A 17,734-nucleotide genomic window follows, 5' to 3' on the forward strand; every position below is an offset into this window, starting at 1 on the left:
ATGAGATTTGTAATGGCTCTACAAGGCTAATCCGAAGGTTTCCACACAACAGCTACATAATTATGGAACTGTGGTATCTATTATGCCCAGGTCAACACAGTTCTTGGTTATCATTTCACACCCAATGCATATTTTAAATGTTCAGTGATTAGCCGAGATGTAAAAACAAAGAGATAAACTCTGCCATATTTTATAAATTATTCCATGTAATTTCTGAAACAGTTTTCACACACCACTTAGGCAGTGTTTCTTCAACTATAAGTCCGGCCCCAGTTGGGTCACGGATGTTTGTGATGGGTCACCACATGACTGTGTAGTAAATGTAACCTAGTTTGTCCAAGTGCAAAATAAGTTATAAGTAATTTGGCACAAGCAAATAAGCTGTTCCCTTTGTAGGGGGATTTTCACTTTGCAAGGGAACTTCCCCTTAGCTTAGTGAATGAGTGAGGAAAATTCACTTTGCAAAGAATACCCACACACATGTAAGGAATAGAAACTGAATTTTTTGCTTGCACAGGATTGGACGGTGTAAGTTAGCAGAACTTTACCTCATTCACTAAGCTAAGGGAAACTTCCTTTGCAAAGTGAAGTTGATTTGCTTTTAGTAAATAACACCCGGAGCCTATAAATATTGTCATTTATATATCACAGAGAGCACTTATTCCTTTAGTTTAAAAATGTAATACGTATTTCCCCCCCATATCCCTCTTAAAGCAGCACAAAGACAGCACAAACATATATGAGGGACTAGAGGGTGTATGGGGCAGGGGGCAGAGGAAATGATACTTCCTATTATGTGATGCATTTTTGCTGCGTTTTCTGAAATGCGGCAATGCAGGGCTTTTGGTGTGCTTTCAGAAAATGATTCAAAAATGGAAGACAAAATAAGAAGGTCTATTAGAAACCACGAGTAGCCCGTATTAAAACTGCAGGTACACCTGTGCTTCACCCACGCTGTGGTTTGAAACGGCCCTTACTAAACCTTACAGAAATGTTGAAGAATGTGTGGTATATGACTGTTGTTATTTGTCTTTACTGATATTATGGTAACATTATGTAAATTATTATGATATTGATATTATATATGATATTATGATAACATATGGTAAAATATGGTAACATATTAATAATAATAATCTTGTCTCAGTTACTTACTCTGGTCCTCGGATTGATAAATGTTTAAGCACCCCTGCATTAGCACATAAAAACACATTGGATTACAGAACAATGTGAATTCTGAGAAAGGATGGTAAGGAATCCTTTTAAATTACTATTTTAAAGAATACTGTATAGTACTTTGTGCGCTGCAATACTGCAAACAGGCATCAGGTGGCAAGCTTACATAAGAGCATGTAAGTAAAGCCACGTCTATCGGACTGAATGCTACTATAGGAAAATAACTCCTGCTATTATTTTCCAGTACACATTTTTTTGTTGCCTTGGGTAAATCCATCTCCAGTTCGCCCATGCGTCTGTCTGCTGCCATACAGATTATATGAATGCTTTTCAGCATAACGTAGCCAACGGTATGTGTTATTTTTAACTGGTAACAGAACAATATAAAAACTCCCTGCCTGCACAAACACATTGATGTAATGAAGATGAGTCTTCTCTCAATCCACACTAATGATGTGTCTATTCTCCTCTATCCTGTGCTGACAATGAATCCTGAACCTTCTTTCTGCTCATATTAATTCCCTTCTTACACCTAGCAAAGGGCCTTCCACTGTGAAACGTCCACCATTTAATTCACAGGAAAGCATATTTCATCTTCACAGAAAGCTTGACAATGAATGTGTCACTTTGTGTGACATGTTACACTGAACAGATGTAGTGCTGAAAGGGTGTTTGCTCTCTCTCTTTCTGTGTATTCACCTCTCACAATTAAAGCGATTGTAAACCGCAGACGTTGCACAAAAAAAACCCTGCAAGGCAATGGCATAATGTGCTAGTATGCATCACGTACTAGCACTTTAGGAAATACTCACCTTGGAACGAACCCATCCAGCACTGTAATGTCACCTCTGAAAGGGCTGACATGATGCCTGTCGTTCTTCTGGGTTCCCAGGCTATGTGATTGGCCGGTGCCATAATGACGTCACTCTCACGCGGAGCACTCGGTACAGCACAAAGCTCTGAAGTTCCATCAAGGTATACCGGACGTTCAAAGTGCATGTGACGGTGATGTCACTGGCTATTTCCAGGCTAAATATCTCCTAAATGATGCACTTATTATAGGCTTACCGGCAGTTAAAAATGACCAAGCCGGGTTTACAACCACTGTAAAGAAGAGATTAACCTAAGAATAAAAAATGAAAAATATTGCAGTTTACCACTTCTTAGTGGTGGCTGCATTAGGTTTTATTTTTCAGAGCAAGAACTGTAGCAGAGTTCCCTGTTATTCACCATGCTCCGATGCAGGTGCTGGCTCCTTGACTCTGTGATCCTGGGCATGACCGGGGTAGATACGTTTCTCAGCTTCCCTCCCTTAGCTGCTCAGAGAGGCCACAGCTGATGAGGCAGAGGTACTTGGACACATGATGTGCAGCCAGGTGAGAGGTTCTCCACTATCGGAACTGGTGTGCAAGTAGCTGGACCTGAGCCTACAAGCACACAACTCAGTGCCGGACCTGAGCCTAATAGCACACAACTCAGTGCTGGACCTGAGCCTAATAGCACACAACTCAGTGCTGGACCTGAGCCTAATAGCACACAACTTCTCCGGAAGACCCAGCTAGTATGGGTAGCCCTTTCCCAATTGCTACTGCACATCCAGTTGGTTGGAACTTCATACTTGGATCTTGGATCCCTCTGGCTGTTCACCTGTTTTACCAGAGCTACCCTGGACTTCACAGAGAGGGATGCTGTTTATGTGGATAGTCACAAGTAGCTGTGTTCTTTGCTGTTTTTGATTGTAAGGGTTAGTTGTTTTCTTTTTAAATAACAAACATATCATACTTACCTCCACTGTGCAGCGTGTTTTGCAAAGAGTGGCCCCCCAAACATCCTCTTCTGGGTTTCCCGGCGGCTCTCTTGGCTCTTCCTCACATCAGATAACCCCCTAGGAGAAGCGCTCTCCTGAGTGGGTTACCTTGTAGGCGCGGTCCCAAGTCCAGCATTTGGTGTCCATAGCCGCCGAATGTATGACTCTGTCCTACCCCCCCCCCCCCCCGACACAGTGGATTTGATTAACAGCAGTGGGAGCCAATGGCTGCACTTCTATCAATCTATCCAGTCAAGAGCCGAGAACCTCCTGCAGAGAGACAGAGCGTCCCTGTCGGGTCAAGTTCTAGGTCTCAGGTAAGTAAAATGGGGGGGCTGGGGGGGCAGTCACTGCCGAGTGTTTTCCTATGTGCATCCTATGCATTAAGGTGAAAAAACTCAAAGGTTTACAACCCCTTTAAGTGATTTTCATCTAGTCACTCTGTTGCTGCATAATCTTATGGAGGCTATGCTATACAACTACATGTTACCCTCACTTAGCCACAGAGACATTGCTGTGAAGAGTGTTTCTGCAGCTTTCAATTCCAATCTTAGTTTATTTGTTTTTATAAATAATAGACCGGTAACAAACAGGTAAATCTGTCTGCCATAGGAGTATCATTGTCGACACACACAAACATTGTAATAATAAATATAAAGAAATGCAGCAACAGTGTCATATCTTTAATAACTCCACATTTACACCATCTACAAGTCTTTTAATGCCTTATTTAAATATTGCATGTAAACCCTGAGGCATCCTACCTGTACCATTCATTGTCAATGGAGATGGGCTGGATGTTATGGCATTGTAATGGGTTGTGCGGCTTTCATAATCTGCTTTGCATTATTCTGCCGTGTATCCATGCTCTTTGACATTCTGACCGTTTTGCAATATTGACTCTACTTTGCTCCTGTTTAGTATAGTGCGTTTTACAGTTATGCTCTCTGATTATTCAGTCAATTACCCATCCTGTTACAGAACATTTTACACAGGTACAGAAAATACCTGTTGATCTTGCCACAAATTCAGTATCCTTTTCACTTTCTTTGAGCTCCACTGGAGGCACAAATCAATTATTTTAAAATGTTAAATTAAAGTGGAGTTCCACTCAAAAGTGGAACTTCCGCTTTAAGAAGTCCTAACCCCCCGAGATGCCACATTTGGCATGTAATTGTTTTTGGGAGGAGTGGGTACCTAGTTTTGACAGGTACCCAACTCCCACCCACGCCACCTAGGTGACTCCTCCTCTCCCCCTCCCTCCCTGCAATCTTTTGGGATGCGTCACAGGTCCCAGAAGATTGCTCGGCAATTCAGGACAGAGCAGCGCAACTTGCGCGTGCGCACCTAGCTGTGAAGCCGCAAATTGTCACAGCTGGGTGCCCATACTAGTGATGCCGGCACAGAGGAGAGGTGGGTGAGAGAACCGGGGCTTCGGGCGGCCCCATCTCTGGACCATTGGACAGGTGAGTGTGTGCTCATTAAAAGTCAGCCGCTACACTTTTTGCTGACTTTTAATAAACTGAAAGACTTTCATATATGCGTGGTCACTTTAACCAGTGTTCTGCCCCTTACTTCTGCACACAGCCCAGTCATGCTTACATGGCTTTTTCTCACCTACATGTGTGTCCTTTTCTTTTCTCCTATAATAAAATTTTCCCTGTCCCGCTTCCTCTCATAAGACACAGAGAGCGCGGCTCAGCCACCCCCCGCCTCCGCTCCCACCTCACTAGTTGTGATTGACAGCAGTGGTAGCCCGTGGCTAATGCTGTTGCATCTCAGCCAATCAGAAGGATGAGACTCGGGAGAGCCTCGGGTCTCGTGCACATCACTGGATCAAGATCGGGCTTAGGTAAGTATTAAGGGGTGCTGCACACTGAACATTTTTTACCTTCATGTATATAATGCATGAAGGTAAAAAAAAACCTTCAGTCTTTACAACCACCTTAAAGGGCTCATTTGAGAAAGGTCCCAGTTAACATTTACAGTTAGTAGTTGTATGTGGCCTTTGTATCCAATTTACCTGCTTGTTGTACAGTGCTTTAGAATGTTTTGCCACCTTAATGAAAACCAGTGCACTACTTTATTTGGGCTATCACCTTGAGTGACATCAACAAGGTAACGACCAAACAGAAAAGGTGCCATGTGAACATGCCTGCCTAGACCATGCGATGCCCATTGGTCATGTGGTTTCTGCTGATGGGAAGCATCAGCATTCAGGCATGTAGGCAGGGCCACTAGAATAGGGAGTTCGCCCCCTGCAAGTTGAAACCCACCATCCATTGTAGTCATTTGCCATACATTGACTAAACCACGCAAGTAACCTTTTGACCACTATTTTTCTTTTATGTTGGCTTTCCAAAATAGCAAATGTAGTAACAGCTTTATAAAAAGTTTAGTGCAGCACTTTTGGTAGAAAAATAGTACATTTTGTATAGCGATGTCCTCATCAGACCAACATAGGGACAACTGAGTGCACAAGCGGCAGAGGGATTTGGTCTCCAAATGAGGGACAGTAGGGAGCTATGCTGTTTACCATTTCACTTAAGATGGCTATTTTAATAAAAAAAAATGTTAAGCCACAGTATAAGAATGCTTAAACAGCTGCTTGTGATATATTCAAAACTACCAATCATAACCCATTCTTTATTGTCCTACTATTATTCTTTACTATTAGTTGAAACATGAACTTGAACCTCTTGCTATGGGCAATTCAGGCAATTCCCCTCTCAAACACAATTATCCCATCTCACATGAATATTCAAATCTCTTTATGCACATTCCACTCATCATACATCCAGTGTCCTCCATTAATTAAATGTCCTCTTCCCTACTCCACCCTTCCCCCTTCTCTCTCCTCTCTGCATGTTATGCGGAGCGTCCTCTCTGTGTGAACAACCTCCCCCCATGAGTCTGTGCTTCCACCTCTTCTCCATCTGTCTCCTATTCCCTATTTCCACATCATCCCAGGGATCTTTTTTCATTATAGTTCATTTTTACATTGTTTTTCATTTATATTTGTTACATTCAGTCTTTATCTAGCTAAATACACAAACATGTATACAGTTGTGCTCATAAGTTTACATACCCTGGATGGGCAGAATTCATGATTTCTTGGCCATTTTTCAGAGAATACGAATAACACAAAACCATTTATTTCACTCATGGTTAGTGTTTGGCTGAAGCCATTTATTATCAATCAATTGTGTTTACTCGTTTTAAATCAAAATGGCAACAGAAACTACCCAAATGACCCTGATCAAAAGTTTACACCCCCTGGTGATTTTGGCCTCATAACATGCACACAAGTTGACACAAAGGGGGTTTGAATGGCTATTAAAGGTAACCATCCTCACCTGTGAAAAAATATATACTGGGGGTTATTTACTAAAGGAAAATCCACTTCACACTGCAAGTGCACTTGAAAGTAAAGTCGCAGTAGATCCGAGGGGGACATGCAAGGAACATAAAAAACAGCATTTTAGCTTGCACATGATTGGATGATAAAATCAGCAGAGCTTCCATCCATTTCAGATCTACCCCTTAGATTTAAAGCGACTGCAATTCCAAATGCACTTGCAGTGCAAAGTGGATTTGCCTTTCGTAAATAACCCCCAAAGTGTAGTCCCTCACGCTTATATCTAAATCCTCACCTGTGATCTGTTTGCTTGTAATTAGTGTGTGTAAAAGGTCAATGGGTGTCTGGACTCCTGACAGACCTTTTCATCTTTCATCAAATGCTGTACTGACGTTTCCATATTCTGAGTCATGGGGAAAGCAAAAGAATTGTCATAGGATCTGCGGGAAAAGGTAGTTGAACTGTATAAAACAGGACAGGGATATAAAAAGATATCCAAGGAATTGAGAATGCCAATCAGCACTGTTCAAACGCTAATTAAGAAGTGGAAAATGAGGTGTTCTGTTGAAACCAAACCAGGTAGACCAACTAAAATTTCAGCCACTACTGCCAGGAAAATTGGTCGAGATGCAAAGAAAAACCCACAAATAACTTTAGATGAAATATAGGTCTCTCTGAAAACATGTGGTGTGGCTGTTTCAAGATACACAATATCGCGTCGGCAGAAGAAAGCCATTACTACGCAATGCCACAAAGTATCCTGCTTACAATACGTCAAACAGCACAGTGGTGTAGTGGTTAGTACTTTCCCCTAGCAGCAATAGGGTCGCTGGTTCAAATCCCAACCATGACACTATCTGCATGGAGTCTGCATGTTCTCCCTGTGTCTGCCTGGGTTTCCTCTGGGTACTCGGGTTTCCTCCCACACTCCAAAGACATGCTGGTAGGTTAATTAGACCTTGTCTAAAAAAAAAAAAATTGGCCTTAATATGTGTGTATGTTAATGATGTATGTGTCTGTAAGTGTGTCAGGACCTTACGGGGTAAAGGACCACGCAAAGCCGCAGATGGATTCTGGTGGCAAGAAAGCGCCCTGAGGCGATTTAGTTAGCGCTATACCAGTCTCTCATTCATTCAGAGACAAGCCTCAAACCTTCTGGCACAAAGTAATTTGGAGTGATGAGACCAAAATCTAGATTTTTGGCCACAACCATAAACACTACTTTTGGAGAGGAGTCAACAAGGCCTATGATGAAAGGTACACCATTCCTACTGTAAAACACAGAGGTGGATCACTGATGTTTTGGGGATGTTTGAGCTACAAAGGCACAGGAAATTTGGTAAAAATGTATGGCAAGATGAATGCAGTATATTATCAAAAAATGCCGGAGAAACATTTGCATCCATCAGCCAGGAAGCTGCGGGTGGGACGTACTTGGATATTCCAACATGACAATGATCCAAAACATAAGGCCAAGCCAACCTGTCATTGGCTACAGCAGAATAAAGTGAAGGTTCTGGAGTGGCCATCTCAGTCACCTGACTTCAAAATCTTTGAGCCACTCTGGGGAGATCTCAAACATGCAGTTCATGCAAGACAGCCCAAGAATTTTCAGGATCTTTTTGCCAAGAGGAATGGGCAGCTTTACCATTTGAGAAGATAAAGAGACTCATCAACAAATTCCACAAAAGACTTCAGACTATCATTGATGTTAAAGGGGGCAATACACGGTATTAAGAACTGGGGTATGTAAACTTTTGATTAGTAGTTTATTTTGTGATTATGATTTAAAAAGAGTAAACACAGTTTACCATGAGCGAAAGAAAAGTGTTTGTGTTATTCATATTCTCTGAAAAATGGCCAAGAAATCATAAATTCTGCCAGGGTATGTAAACTTATGAGCACAACTGCATATAATTATTATAATCTCAAGCTTTACTCACCCATCTTTGGATAGTGCTTGTCTAAAGAAGTCATTTGCTGCTAATTTGATTGCCTTCTCTGGGGTAACAAGGGTTAAATTCACAGCAGCACCTGCAGAGAGAAACGAAGAATTCTAAACTTGGAGAAGCTGCAAATATTGCAACACTACAGCAAAATGTTCAAGAACAACATCAGAATAAATACATACAAGTGAGATGTTTTAACTACCTCCAAACTGTCAAGGGTGAGTACTTCTGTCAGATTTCTATTGCTGTCTGTACTCTGGCTGGGGAGGTTTTCTCCCACTCCCTGGTGTGTCAAATGGAAATTAAAAGAACCTATCCAACTGGCACCCTTTACCGTGCCTCAAGGAGTGCTTTGGTGATGCAGCACTTTAATTTTCAATGAGATGGCAGTGTACCTTAAAGTGTTCAGTCAGAAAAAGGTGAAGCCGATGACATACAATATACTTGCTGGCCTCACCCCACTCTCCGTCCTGACATCGATCTCCTGTGGCCCACAGCAGCCGGCGGGAGGGGAGGTAGAGGAGGGGAAGCAAGAAGTGCTGTGGGGGAAAAGGATGGACCAGGGGGGCCCAGGCAGCAGAAGGAAGGGCACTTGGAGAGGAGGGTGTGATGAGTGTGGTGACACCACCACCTCTGTATCCCCATGCTCTTCTGTCTCACTACTAAATCACCTTCTCATGTGTCCTAACACTGAACCCAACTGCTCATCTGCCCCACCAAGGTACCTCCTGTACACCTGTCTCACCTTTACCACTGTAAACCCCTGCTCATCTGCCCCACCCCCTGCTTTTCTGCCCCAACACTGAACCCCCCTGCTTATCTGGCCCAATACTGAACCCCCCTTGCTCTTCTGTCCCACTGCTGAACCCCCTTCTCAGCTCTTTCACCAGTGTACCTCCCTGGACATCTGCTGTACCCTCCTGCTCTTCTGCTGCACCTCTAAACCCCTCCTGCTCATTTTCCCCATCGCTATACCCTCCTGCTCATCTGCTCCACAGCTGTAAGCTCCTCTGTGTGCAATGATGTGCAATGATGAGCTCAAGTCAGGGGCATTTTCTGAAAGCAGTGGGCCTGTGAGCAGGATCATAAGTTGGACCCCCCGCAGCCGAGAAAAAGTGGTTGGGTGTGATTTTCATTGCGCTAAATACTGGCTGTGGCTTAAAGGGACACATAGTTCAGGGGTTCAGTAGTAAGTGACGCAAAGGTTTGGGAATAATTTGAGCAAAGTTCCCAGAAGCTCAACAGTAATTCCACAAACTGTCACCTGATTGTGGTTTTCTCAATTACAGTTGTGGAAATTTTAGATGTATTTATTATATATATTGTCATAAGAGTCCTCCTGTGTTCATTCTCCCCCAGCCCGCTCTTTTAGAGCTGACTGGGGCAGACTGACGCTGGTTGAGATCCATTAGGTAGTGGATAATATCTTGGGGTTGGAAAGAAAGGTGTTTGCGGAGTGGGGGTATGTCCACCAGCAAAAGGGCCCCTGTACATTGTACAGACGATCGTCTGGGGACATATGCTTGCACTGCGGGCATTGGTTGTGTGCGGATGTGTGCGCATCGTCTCTGCTGTGTCTGATCAGCACATGGAGATAGGCGGTGCACATCTGTAGATAGCTTTCCATTCACAAGAGATGAAGAATTATCCAAGTATACATTGTTCTCTGGAACAATGTATATATTAAGGATTTCTATCAACGGAATTATAATCATCGTTCATTGTATTGTATGGTATTGTATTGTATTGTCCTTATATGGGCATTAACATCCTGTTACTGCTGTGAGGTCACATCCTTTGTGGGAGGTGTTCAGCTGTTGGAGGCAAACCCTCCAGGGCGTGGCTTCCAGTGGGAAAAGTAAATAAAAAGCTTGGTCAAGGGCTCTCTAGGGGGGCTGGCTGACGATGGAACTGAGAACATAGAAGGATGGTTGAGTCTGTTCATTGGGATGAATGTGTTGGAAGGTAACCTGAAAGCATTATATCATTACGACGGAAATGGGTGCTTATTGGAAGCACAAAGTAGGTAGTGGGGCTATGTATATAGCATAGCAGCCAAATTGCTACCACACAGTGAAATCCCTTCTTACTGAGATGGTAGTGACAACCAAGCGAGTCATCTACCTCCAGAGGGTGGACTGTGATTGGCTTTAGCAGTGGCCAAAACAGTCCTCCTTCTCTTCCTGGGAACAGGGGTTGCCCCCCCCCCCCCCCAGCAGAACTGCACCCAATCTGTTCCCCATCACAAAAGCTGACAATCGCAGCTACAGAAAAGTTAGAGAACCAAACAATGTTTCCCATCTTTTACAATGTTGGGGGGCACAGTGCCTCCCCCTCAGTGCAGGTGCGGTGTGGGGAATTCTGAGATTAGAATGCATTAGTGTCTTATTGACACTTCCCTGCGCTGCTCTGCTGATGGGGAGGGAAAAGAGGCTTTGCGTGCCACGTGTGGCAACAGTGCCAGGGGGGTTGCCTACCCCTGTGTTACACAATGTGATTTTTTTTCTGTGTTTTTAAGCTGTTTCCTGTTGTCTAGCTCTTTCTCTCATCGTACTTGTGTATACTCCTCCCCCCCCCCCCCTCTCTGTATTCTCTCTACAGTTGCCTGCCATCGTGTATGCATCTTTCCATGTGGCTAACAACATTAATGTTTTTCTACTTACGATTATCCCCCATTAAATGGAACATTCAAAAGGCTTTCCTTGTCTGACTTCCTCAACTTGTGAGTGTATTCATTGAGTTAAACTGTCTGAATCGATCCAAGGGATAAATGCAACACGAGGTCTTATAAGCCCTATATGTCGCTGGAGATAACGTTTATGGTCTTGTAGTTGAGTCAGAGCAGCTTTGAAGAGCTCATGCTTGAGCCTAAAAAGCTATTTGGTGTACTGTCAACGTGCTTCTGCAAAGAATTCTGACACTTTCTGTAAATTATGGTGATCTTTCTGAAGATTCTAATTCTCATTCTGGTTTTATCTTCTGTATTCCTTGAATATCCTTATTTGCCACCTGCCCTGGCCTTTTTTCTGGTCCATGAATAAGATAAGATGCCACCCTACACTAGGGTTGTCATCTTTTCTTCAAGTCAAACCTGACACTTTAGGGGCCTGGGACATCTTTGGGTGCTCCAAGGAAAGTAGTAATGCAGTGCGCATAGCGTGCCGCATTGAACAGTGGGTGTGGCCAAATTGCTCTTGCTGACATAATCTCCCTCCCCCCCCCCCCCCGATGTCGAACCTGCCCCTAGACAGCCACGCGCAGCTCCTTGATGGCAACAGGTTTGTGTGTGACTATCTTGGTTACTTGGGCAGCAACAGCCTGGTTTGAATAATGTGTTTGGGTTTCAGTCCACCTGAAACCCAGACACAGGATTCAAAACCTGGACTGTCCGGGTGAATCCCAGACAGGTGGCAACCCTACCCTACACTGGTCCCTGACTAAAACTCTGCCGTACAATTTGATACTACTTCTTCTCATCTGTTTTCTGTGTCAGCAACTACTAGAATGGCCTACCTAAAGGAAAGAACCTGGAAGTTTGAGCTCTCTCTGTGGCGGACAATTACAAAGACAGGGCAAGCCTTATACCTGGTGCCAGAGTAAGCCTACATATGCCACTGTTGACATGGAGGAGTCAGCATTATCCTTGACACAGTCAGGCCTGTCTGGGCCATAGAGACTAACCAGATGTATTTTCTTTCTGCGCACAGATACCTTTAAAAGTGATCCATCTAGTTTTGGTACTTGGAAAGCTCAAAAGGTATTTACCATATCAACTAAAATGTCCACTTTATAATTTCTAATGCTGTGCTGTTATAACGAAACAATAACCGCTGTAACTGAATAATAACTCTTCTACAATTGGAAACTGGCGCCAGACTATTCCAAGTAATTATTCAAGCTGTGTTTAAAAAAAATGTAAACTTTAGGCAAATGCCAACCACATTATGTCAGCACAAAAAAAGGGTGTATACAAAAACGTACAAATGCAAATATAGCAAACAAAAAAATGTAAAAAGGGAATTGGGATAAATTAAAACTACCCATAAATCATACATAAAAAGCATTGCCCATTTCAGGGCTGCAAACAAAGTATCTAGTTTATTTTAAATAATACAAAGCATTGGGGCATTCACATGCGTCATTTTTTAACCTCACAGAGTACACCATAACTCTGACCTCACCTTCTTTCAGATAAGTAAAAAGAAGAGTGATAGTTATTGCTCGTAAAGATCGACAGATCGTCCGTTTTATTTTGCATGCTAGTCGCATATCCAAAATGGAGAGGTTACTAAAGTTACGAAAATTGTCGTACGACAGAAGAAAAAATCGTCACGTGTTGTAGTGTATTTCTATTGTATTTTCAGACGACAACTGTACTGATTGAAAATCGTACAGCTATTATATACTGCTATCATATGAAGAAAAATTTGGTGTTTGTCCAATCGGAAAATATCGGATAAACTGTCGTGATCGGCTCTGTACTAATGATCCGACTATCATACGATCGCATCGAAAGCGGTATTTTTCAACCGATTTTCAGATTGTGTGTATGGGATCTGTGCATTAGATCTGTGTTCCCAAGATACAAATATTTGATCACGACCTGCCATCGTTTATGCCTTCCACTAGTGATCCACTGATACCAATATTGATACAGTTACCAAGCATTTGCGCAAGTATCGATACTCATGCAAATGCCCCCAATACCGAAACGGATATACACTGGTGTGCGGTGCGATTTGTGCCAATACAAAATGAATGGGCGAAAATTGCACTGCAAAAAATCTCATGCGATTTGAACAGAAATGCTTGTGCGATTCCTGTCCAAATTGAATGCAATTTCCCCCACCTCCCCTGTGTGTGTTATAGAAAGGGAAAAACGCCATCTAGTGGGCAGTTTAAAAAAAAAGTTAGAACTCACAGTACGTATCTGGCCACATGCAAATTAATCTACATAGGTGTCGCGGTCCACCAATGATAGCAAATCACGGCTGCTGGAGGTACTTACAGGGCTGGATGAGATGTAGAGGCGGTCTACCTCAAAGTCGACATCCTGTCCTCCCTTTACCCATGGGGTCCCGAAACTTCGCCTCCAACAATGGGAGCACCTTCAGCGGCCCTGATATGCAGATATTTGCATGTGGCCAGATACAGTATGTACTGTCAGTTCTAAAAAAAATGTAAACTGCCCACTAGAAGGCGCTTTTCCCTTTTTATACACACACACACACACACACACACACACACACACACACACACACACACACACACACACACACGAGCAGTGGAGGAAATCACATGAAATTCAGACAGGATTTGCACAGCATTTGTGTTAAAATCGCATGCAATTCTTTACCGTGCGATTTGCGCCAATTTTTGGGGTGTTTATGCAAATTGCTTCGCAAAGTATCGGTACTCTGTGTCGGTGAGTATTTGACGGAAAGTTTCGGTACTCGCTGATATCAAATGGTATTGATGCAACCCTACTTTCCACAGATAGTGGTAAATGTGAACCAAACATAACATAGAAGGGATAGAAGCTGTAATGAGGCACAGTAAATATTCATTTTGCCATGCTAACCTATGCTTTTAGGTCTAATACTCTCAGTAGTTCAACCGTTTAGAAACATATTTGATTTTTGCAGGGAGACTATTAGGCCCCTTTCACACTGGGGCGCTTTGCAGGCGCTATATCGCTAAAAATAGAGCCTGCAAAGCACCCTGAAACAGCCGCTGCTGTCTCTCCAGTGTGAAAGCCCCGAGGGCTTTCACACTGGAGTGGTGCGCTTGCAGGACGGTCGAAAAAGTCCCGCAAGCCGCATATTTGGAGTGCTGTAGGAGTGGTGTAACGCGCTAAAAAATGCATAGGTGAACCAGGCATTAGGACCTACTGCATTGGTCTTTTTTTGGAAGCTTTCTTTCATTCAAAAATGTGTTTATTAAAAGTTTTGCCCCCCTATTATTTCTAAGCAGTAGGTGCCACATCTGAACATTTATTATAACCACTTGTTTATCGCATATGTTTAAAACTGCAAAGTGGTGAATGTTTATTTACCTTCAGCTGGCCAGTGTGCCCAATAATGGCTGTGGTTTGAGCTGTCACTGGGCAGCTCGGATCACAGGCACAGCACAGTATACAGAGCCAATCTAAGTGACTCTGTACCTTCTGATCACTGAGATGGCCAATGTAAAAAGTGTACTGTCTTAGCCCGCTCCCTTCTGTCATACCAGAGAAAAAGGAGGAAGTGAGTATTTTGTCAATGAAAAAATAAATAAATAAAGGGGTCAGCAGACAAATTGTGAGGAAATTTGAACTAATTGTGGAATTGTTTTATAAACCCTTTTGCTCCCTCCCTCTCCTGTTCATCTCATTTCCAGCCTCTTACTAAGTGATCTGTATATTAACTCCTTCACCTCCCTTATCCTGCATAATAACTCCTCATCTCTATCTTCCCACTGTATGTGACCTGTGTATTAACCCCATCACTTCCTCCTCCCTCTGTGTGTGAACTATATGTACATTAATGATATTCTGTATCTAGTGGACAGTTATTAGCTGCTTCCCGACCGCCTCACGCAGACAGGCAGATTAACGTACCTGTACGTTGCCCTATAAGAGGCGGCTTGCGGGCGCTCGCGCCCGCTGGTCGCTCCGTAACTCGATGTCCGTGGACATACCCGCAATCATCTCATGGTGAGGAAGAACAGGGAAATGCTAATGTAAACAAGCATCTCCCCATCCTGCCTAATGACACTGTCACTAATCACCGCTCCCTGTAATCGGGAGCGGTGATCAGTGACGTGTCACACACAGCCCCTCCCCCCCACAGTTAGAATCACTCCCTAGGACACACTTAACCCCTACAGCTCCACCTAGTGGTTAACCCCCATTCACTGCCAGTCACATTTACACAGTAATCAATGTATTTTTAATCGTACTGATTGCTGTATAAATGTGAATGGTCCCAAAATCTTGCCAAAAGTGTCCGAAGTGTCCACCATAATGTTGCGATAAAAATTGCTGATCGCCAGCCATTACTAGTAAAAAAAAATGATCAATAATAATGCCATAAAACTATCGACTATTTTGTAGACGCTATAACTTTTACGCAAACCAATCAATAAAGGCTTATTGCGATTTTTTTTACCAAAAATATGTAGAAGAATACGTATCGGCCTAAACTGAGGGAAAAAAAATGTTTTTTTATATATTTTGGGGGATATTTATTATAGCAAAAAGTACAAAAAATAGTTTTTTTTTCAAAATTTACGATTTTTTTTGTTCATAGCGCAAAAAATTTAAAACGCAGAGGTGATCAAATACCACCAAAAGAAAGGTCTATCTGTGGGAAAAAAGGACATACATTTTGTTTGGGAGCCGTATCGCACGACGGAAGTGGGTAAATACTTCTGGGGCTGAAGTGGTTAAGCTCCATGTTTTAATCACCTTAGGGTAACTACTTTCCACTATACTTTTGTATTGTCTTGGTAATTTTATTTGATATGTTTTAAAACAGAAATGGAAACTTTCTTTTCAAAATTGTTGGTCTTTTTTCCTTTATATAGTAAAAAATTTCTAAAGTTCTATCTGTCTCAAAAAAAAAAAAGAAATCCATTTTGTCACAGTGTTGAGCTGCAAATTTAAAATTGCCTAGTAATGGAAGTCATATTATAGGCTAGTAGTCAAATGGTTCAACTCATTGAGAGGAAATTTTCAAAACTGAATCAGCCAGAATCTGGATTAGCTGTTTGTGACAACCAATCAGCATCTATCTTCCATTTTCAAAACTGAACAAGTTGAAGATAAAAGCTGATTGGTTGTCACACACAGCTGATCCAGATTCTGGCTGCTCCACTTCTGCTGTATTGTATGTATTATTGTGGTTGGCAACCTGGTCTCTATAGCATTCATATACAGGAAGTTTACTTTTGTAAAACTGATATCTGCCCAAATCCTTCCTAAAGCCTACTGAGTCAAGATCAACTGACATCTCCACACAGCTAGTTTGGTACTTCTTTTGTCTATGGCACTGATATTGGTCTGCTCAAGTGACTCAGACACATCATGAAGCCAAGATTGGTCACAAGTTGGATTGCATATGGCGTACAGATTAGAGACAATGTAGGTAGGGTACAGGGCCTTAGCACTAAGGTTGCCACCTCATCCCTTTAAAACCGAACATATATGAATTACACAGGTTCTGAGGCTAATTTAATTCAGATAAGGCACCAAGTGACTTTAATTATCACCTTAATCAGTCACAGAACCAGAGTAATTCATATGTGTTTGGTTTTAAAGGGATGAGGTGGCGACCCTACTTAGCACTCATGGCTATAAAAAACTTGGTCATTTGATCCAGCATCACAATGGTCAAATCAATGAAATGCAAGTCAAACAAAGCGACTTTCAATCCATGCCATATCAGACATCTCAAGTCTCCCGCATTTCTGCGGTGCCTCCCGCACAACCACAATCGCCTCCTGAGCTCGCGGGAACGATCGGTGCGGCGGGGAACAGCTGTGAAGACCGACTCTGTCCCCGCGGCACAGACGTCTTTGCAAACAGCTTCTGCTCCTAGCATTCCCATCAACACTAAACAATCTGTCCTTGTAATTAGGGCTGTTGGCCATTTTGTGGTGGACCAAATTGCATTGATTTTAATGGGAGAATTCTCAAATGCTAGAGAACAAACGTTCTTCACCTCCTTACAGCATAGGACAAAAAATAAATATACACAGCCCTCAAATTTTTCCACTCAAATACTCACATTTTGCGAGTGGAAAATGAGGGCTTGCAAGCTGGGCTGCCTGCCTGGGAGAGGGGGGAGAGCACCACTGGCAGAGTTGATTGGGAGCCGTTCTCCCAGTGATCGCTCTGGGGAGGAAGAGGAGAGCTGCAGGATAGCACGCTGTTACGGGCGCTTACATTATAATTGTCTCCGCTCTACTTGACACAGCCTCGCCTCCTCCTGACCTGCACCTGTGATAGACAGAACGCTGGTCCAATGCTGGGATACGTTCTATCTATTACATGCATGGGTCAGGAGGCAGAGCGGAGACAATTATAATGTAAGCGCCGGTAAAAGCGTGCTATCCCACGGCTCTCCTCTTCCTTGCATTGCTCTGCCCAATGGGTACAGTGAGGCTGCATTGGCATAGTGAGACTGCATTGGGCACAGTGAGACTGCATTGGGCACAGTGAGGCTGATATGGGCACAGTGTGGTTGCAATGGGCACAATGTGGTTTCAATGGGCGCAGTGAGACTGCAATGGGCACAGTGAGACTGCAATGGGCACAGTATGGCTGCAATGGGCACAGTGAGACTGCAATGGGCACAGTGAGGCTGATATGGAAACAGTGTGGTTGCAATGGGCACAGTGAGGCTGCAATGGGCACAGTGAGACTGCAATGGGCACAGTGAGGCTTATATGGGCACAGTGAGG

At 43.1% G+C, this 17,734-nt stretch overlaps 1 protein-coding gene across 2 annotated transcripts in view; it reads right to left on the bottom strand.

Moving 5' to 3' along the window:
- The window catches only part of SLC25A22 (solute carrier family 25 member 22), a 163,344-nt gene that overhangs the window by 63,718 nt on the left and 81,892 nt on the right, over nucleotides 1-17,734 (bottom strand). For both annotated transcript variants that reach the window (XM_077459810.1, XM_077459818.1), the window contains exon 5: nucleotides 8,285-8,375. In XM_077459810.1, the coding sequence (XP_077315936.1) occupies nucleotides 8,285-8,375 (91 nt within the window). The remainder of the gene's footprint in view (nucleotides 1-8,284; nucleotides 8,376-17,734) is intronic.

Source organism: Lithobates pipiens, unplaced genomic scaffold (genome assembly GCF_037356315.1).
Source record: "Lithobates pipiens isolate NorthernLeopardFrog02 unplaced genomic scaffold, aLitPip1_a1.2 Scaffold_10, whole genome shotgun sequence".
NCBI lineage: Eukaryota > Metazoa > Chordata > Amphibia > Anura > Ranidae > Lithobates > Lithobates pipiens.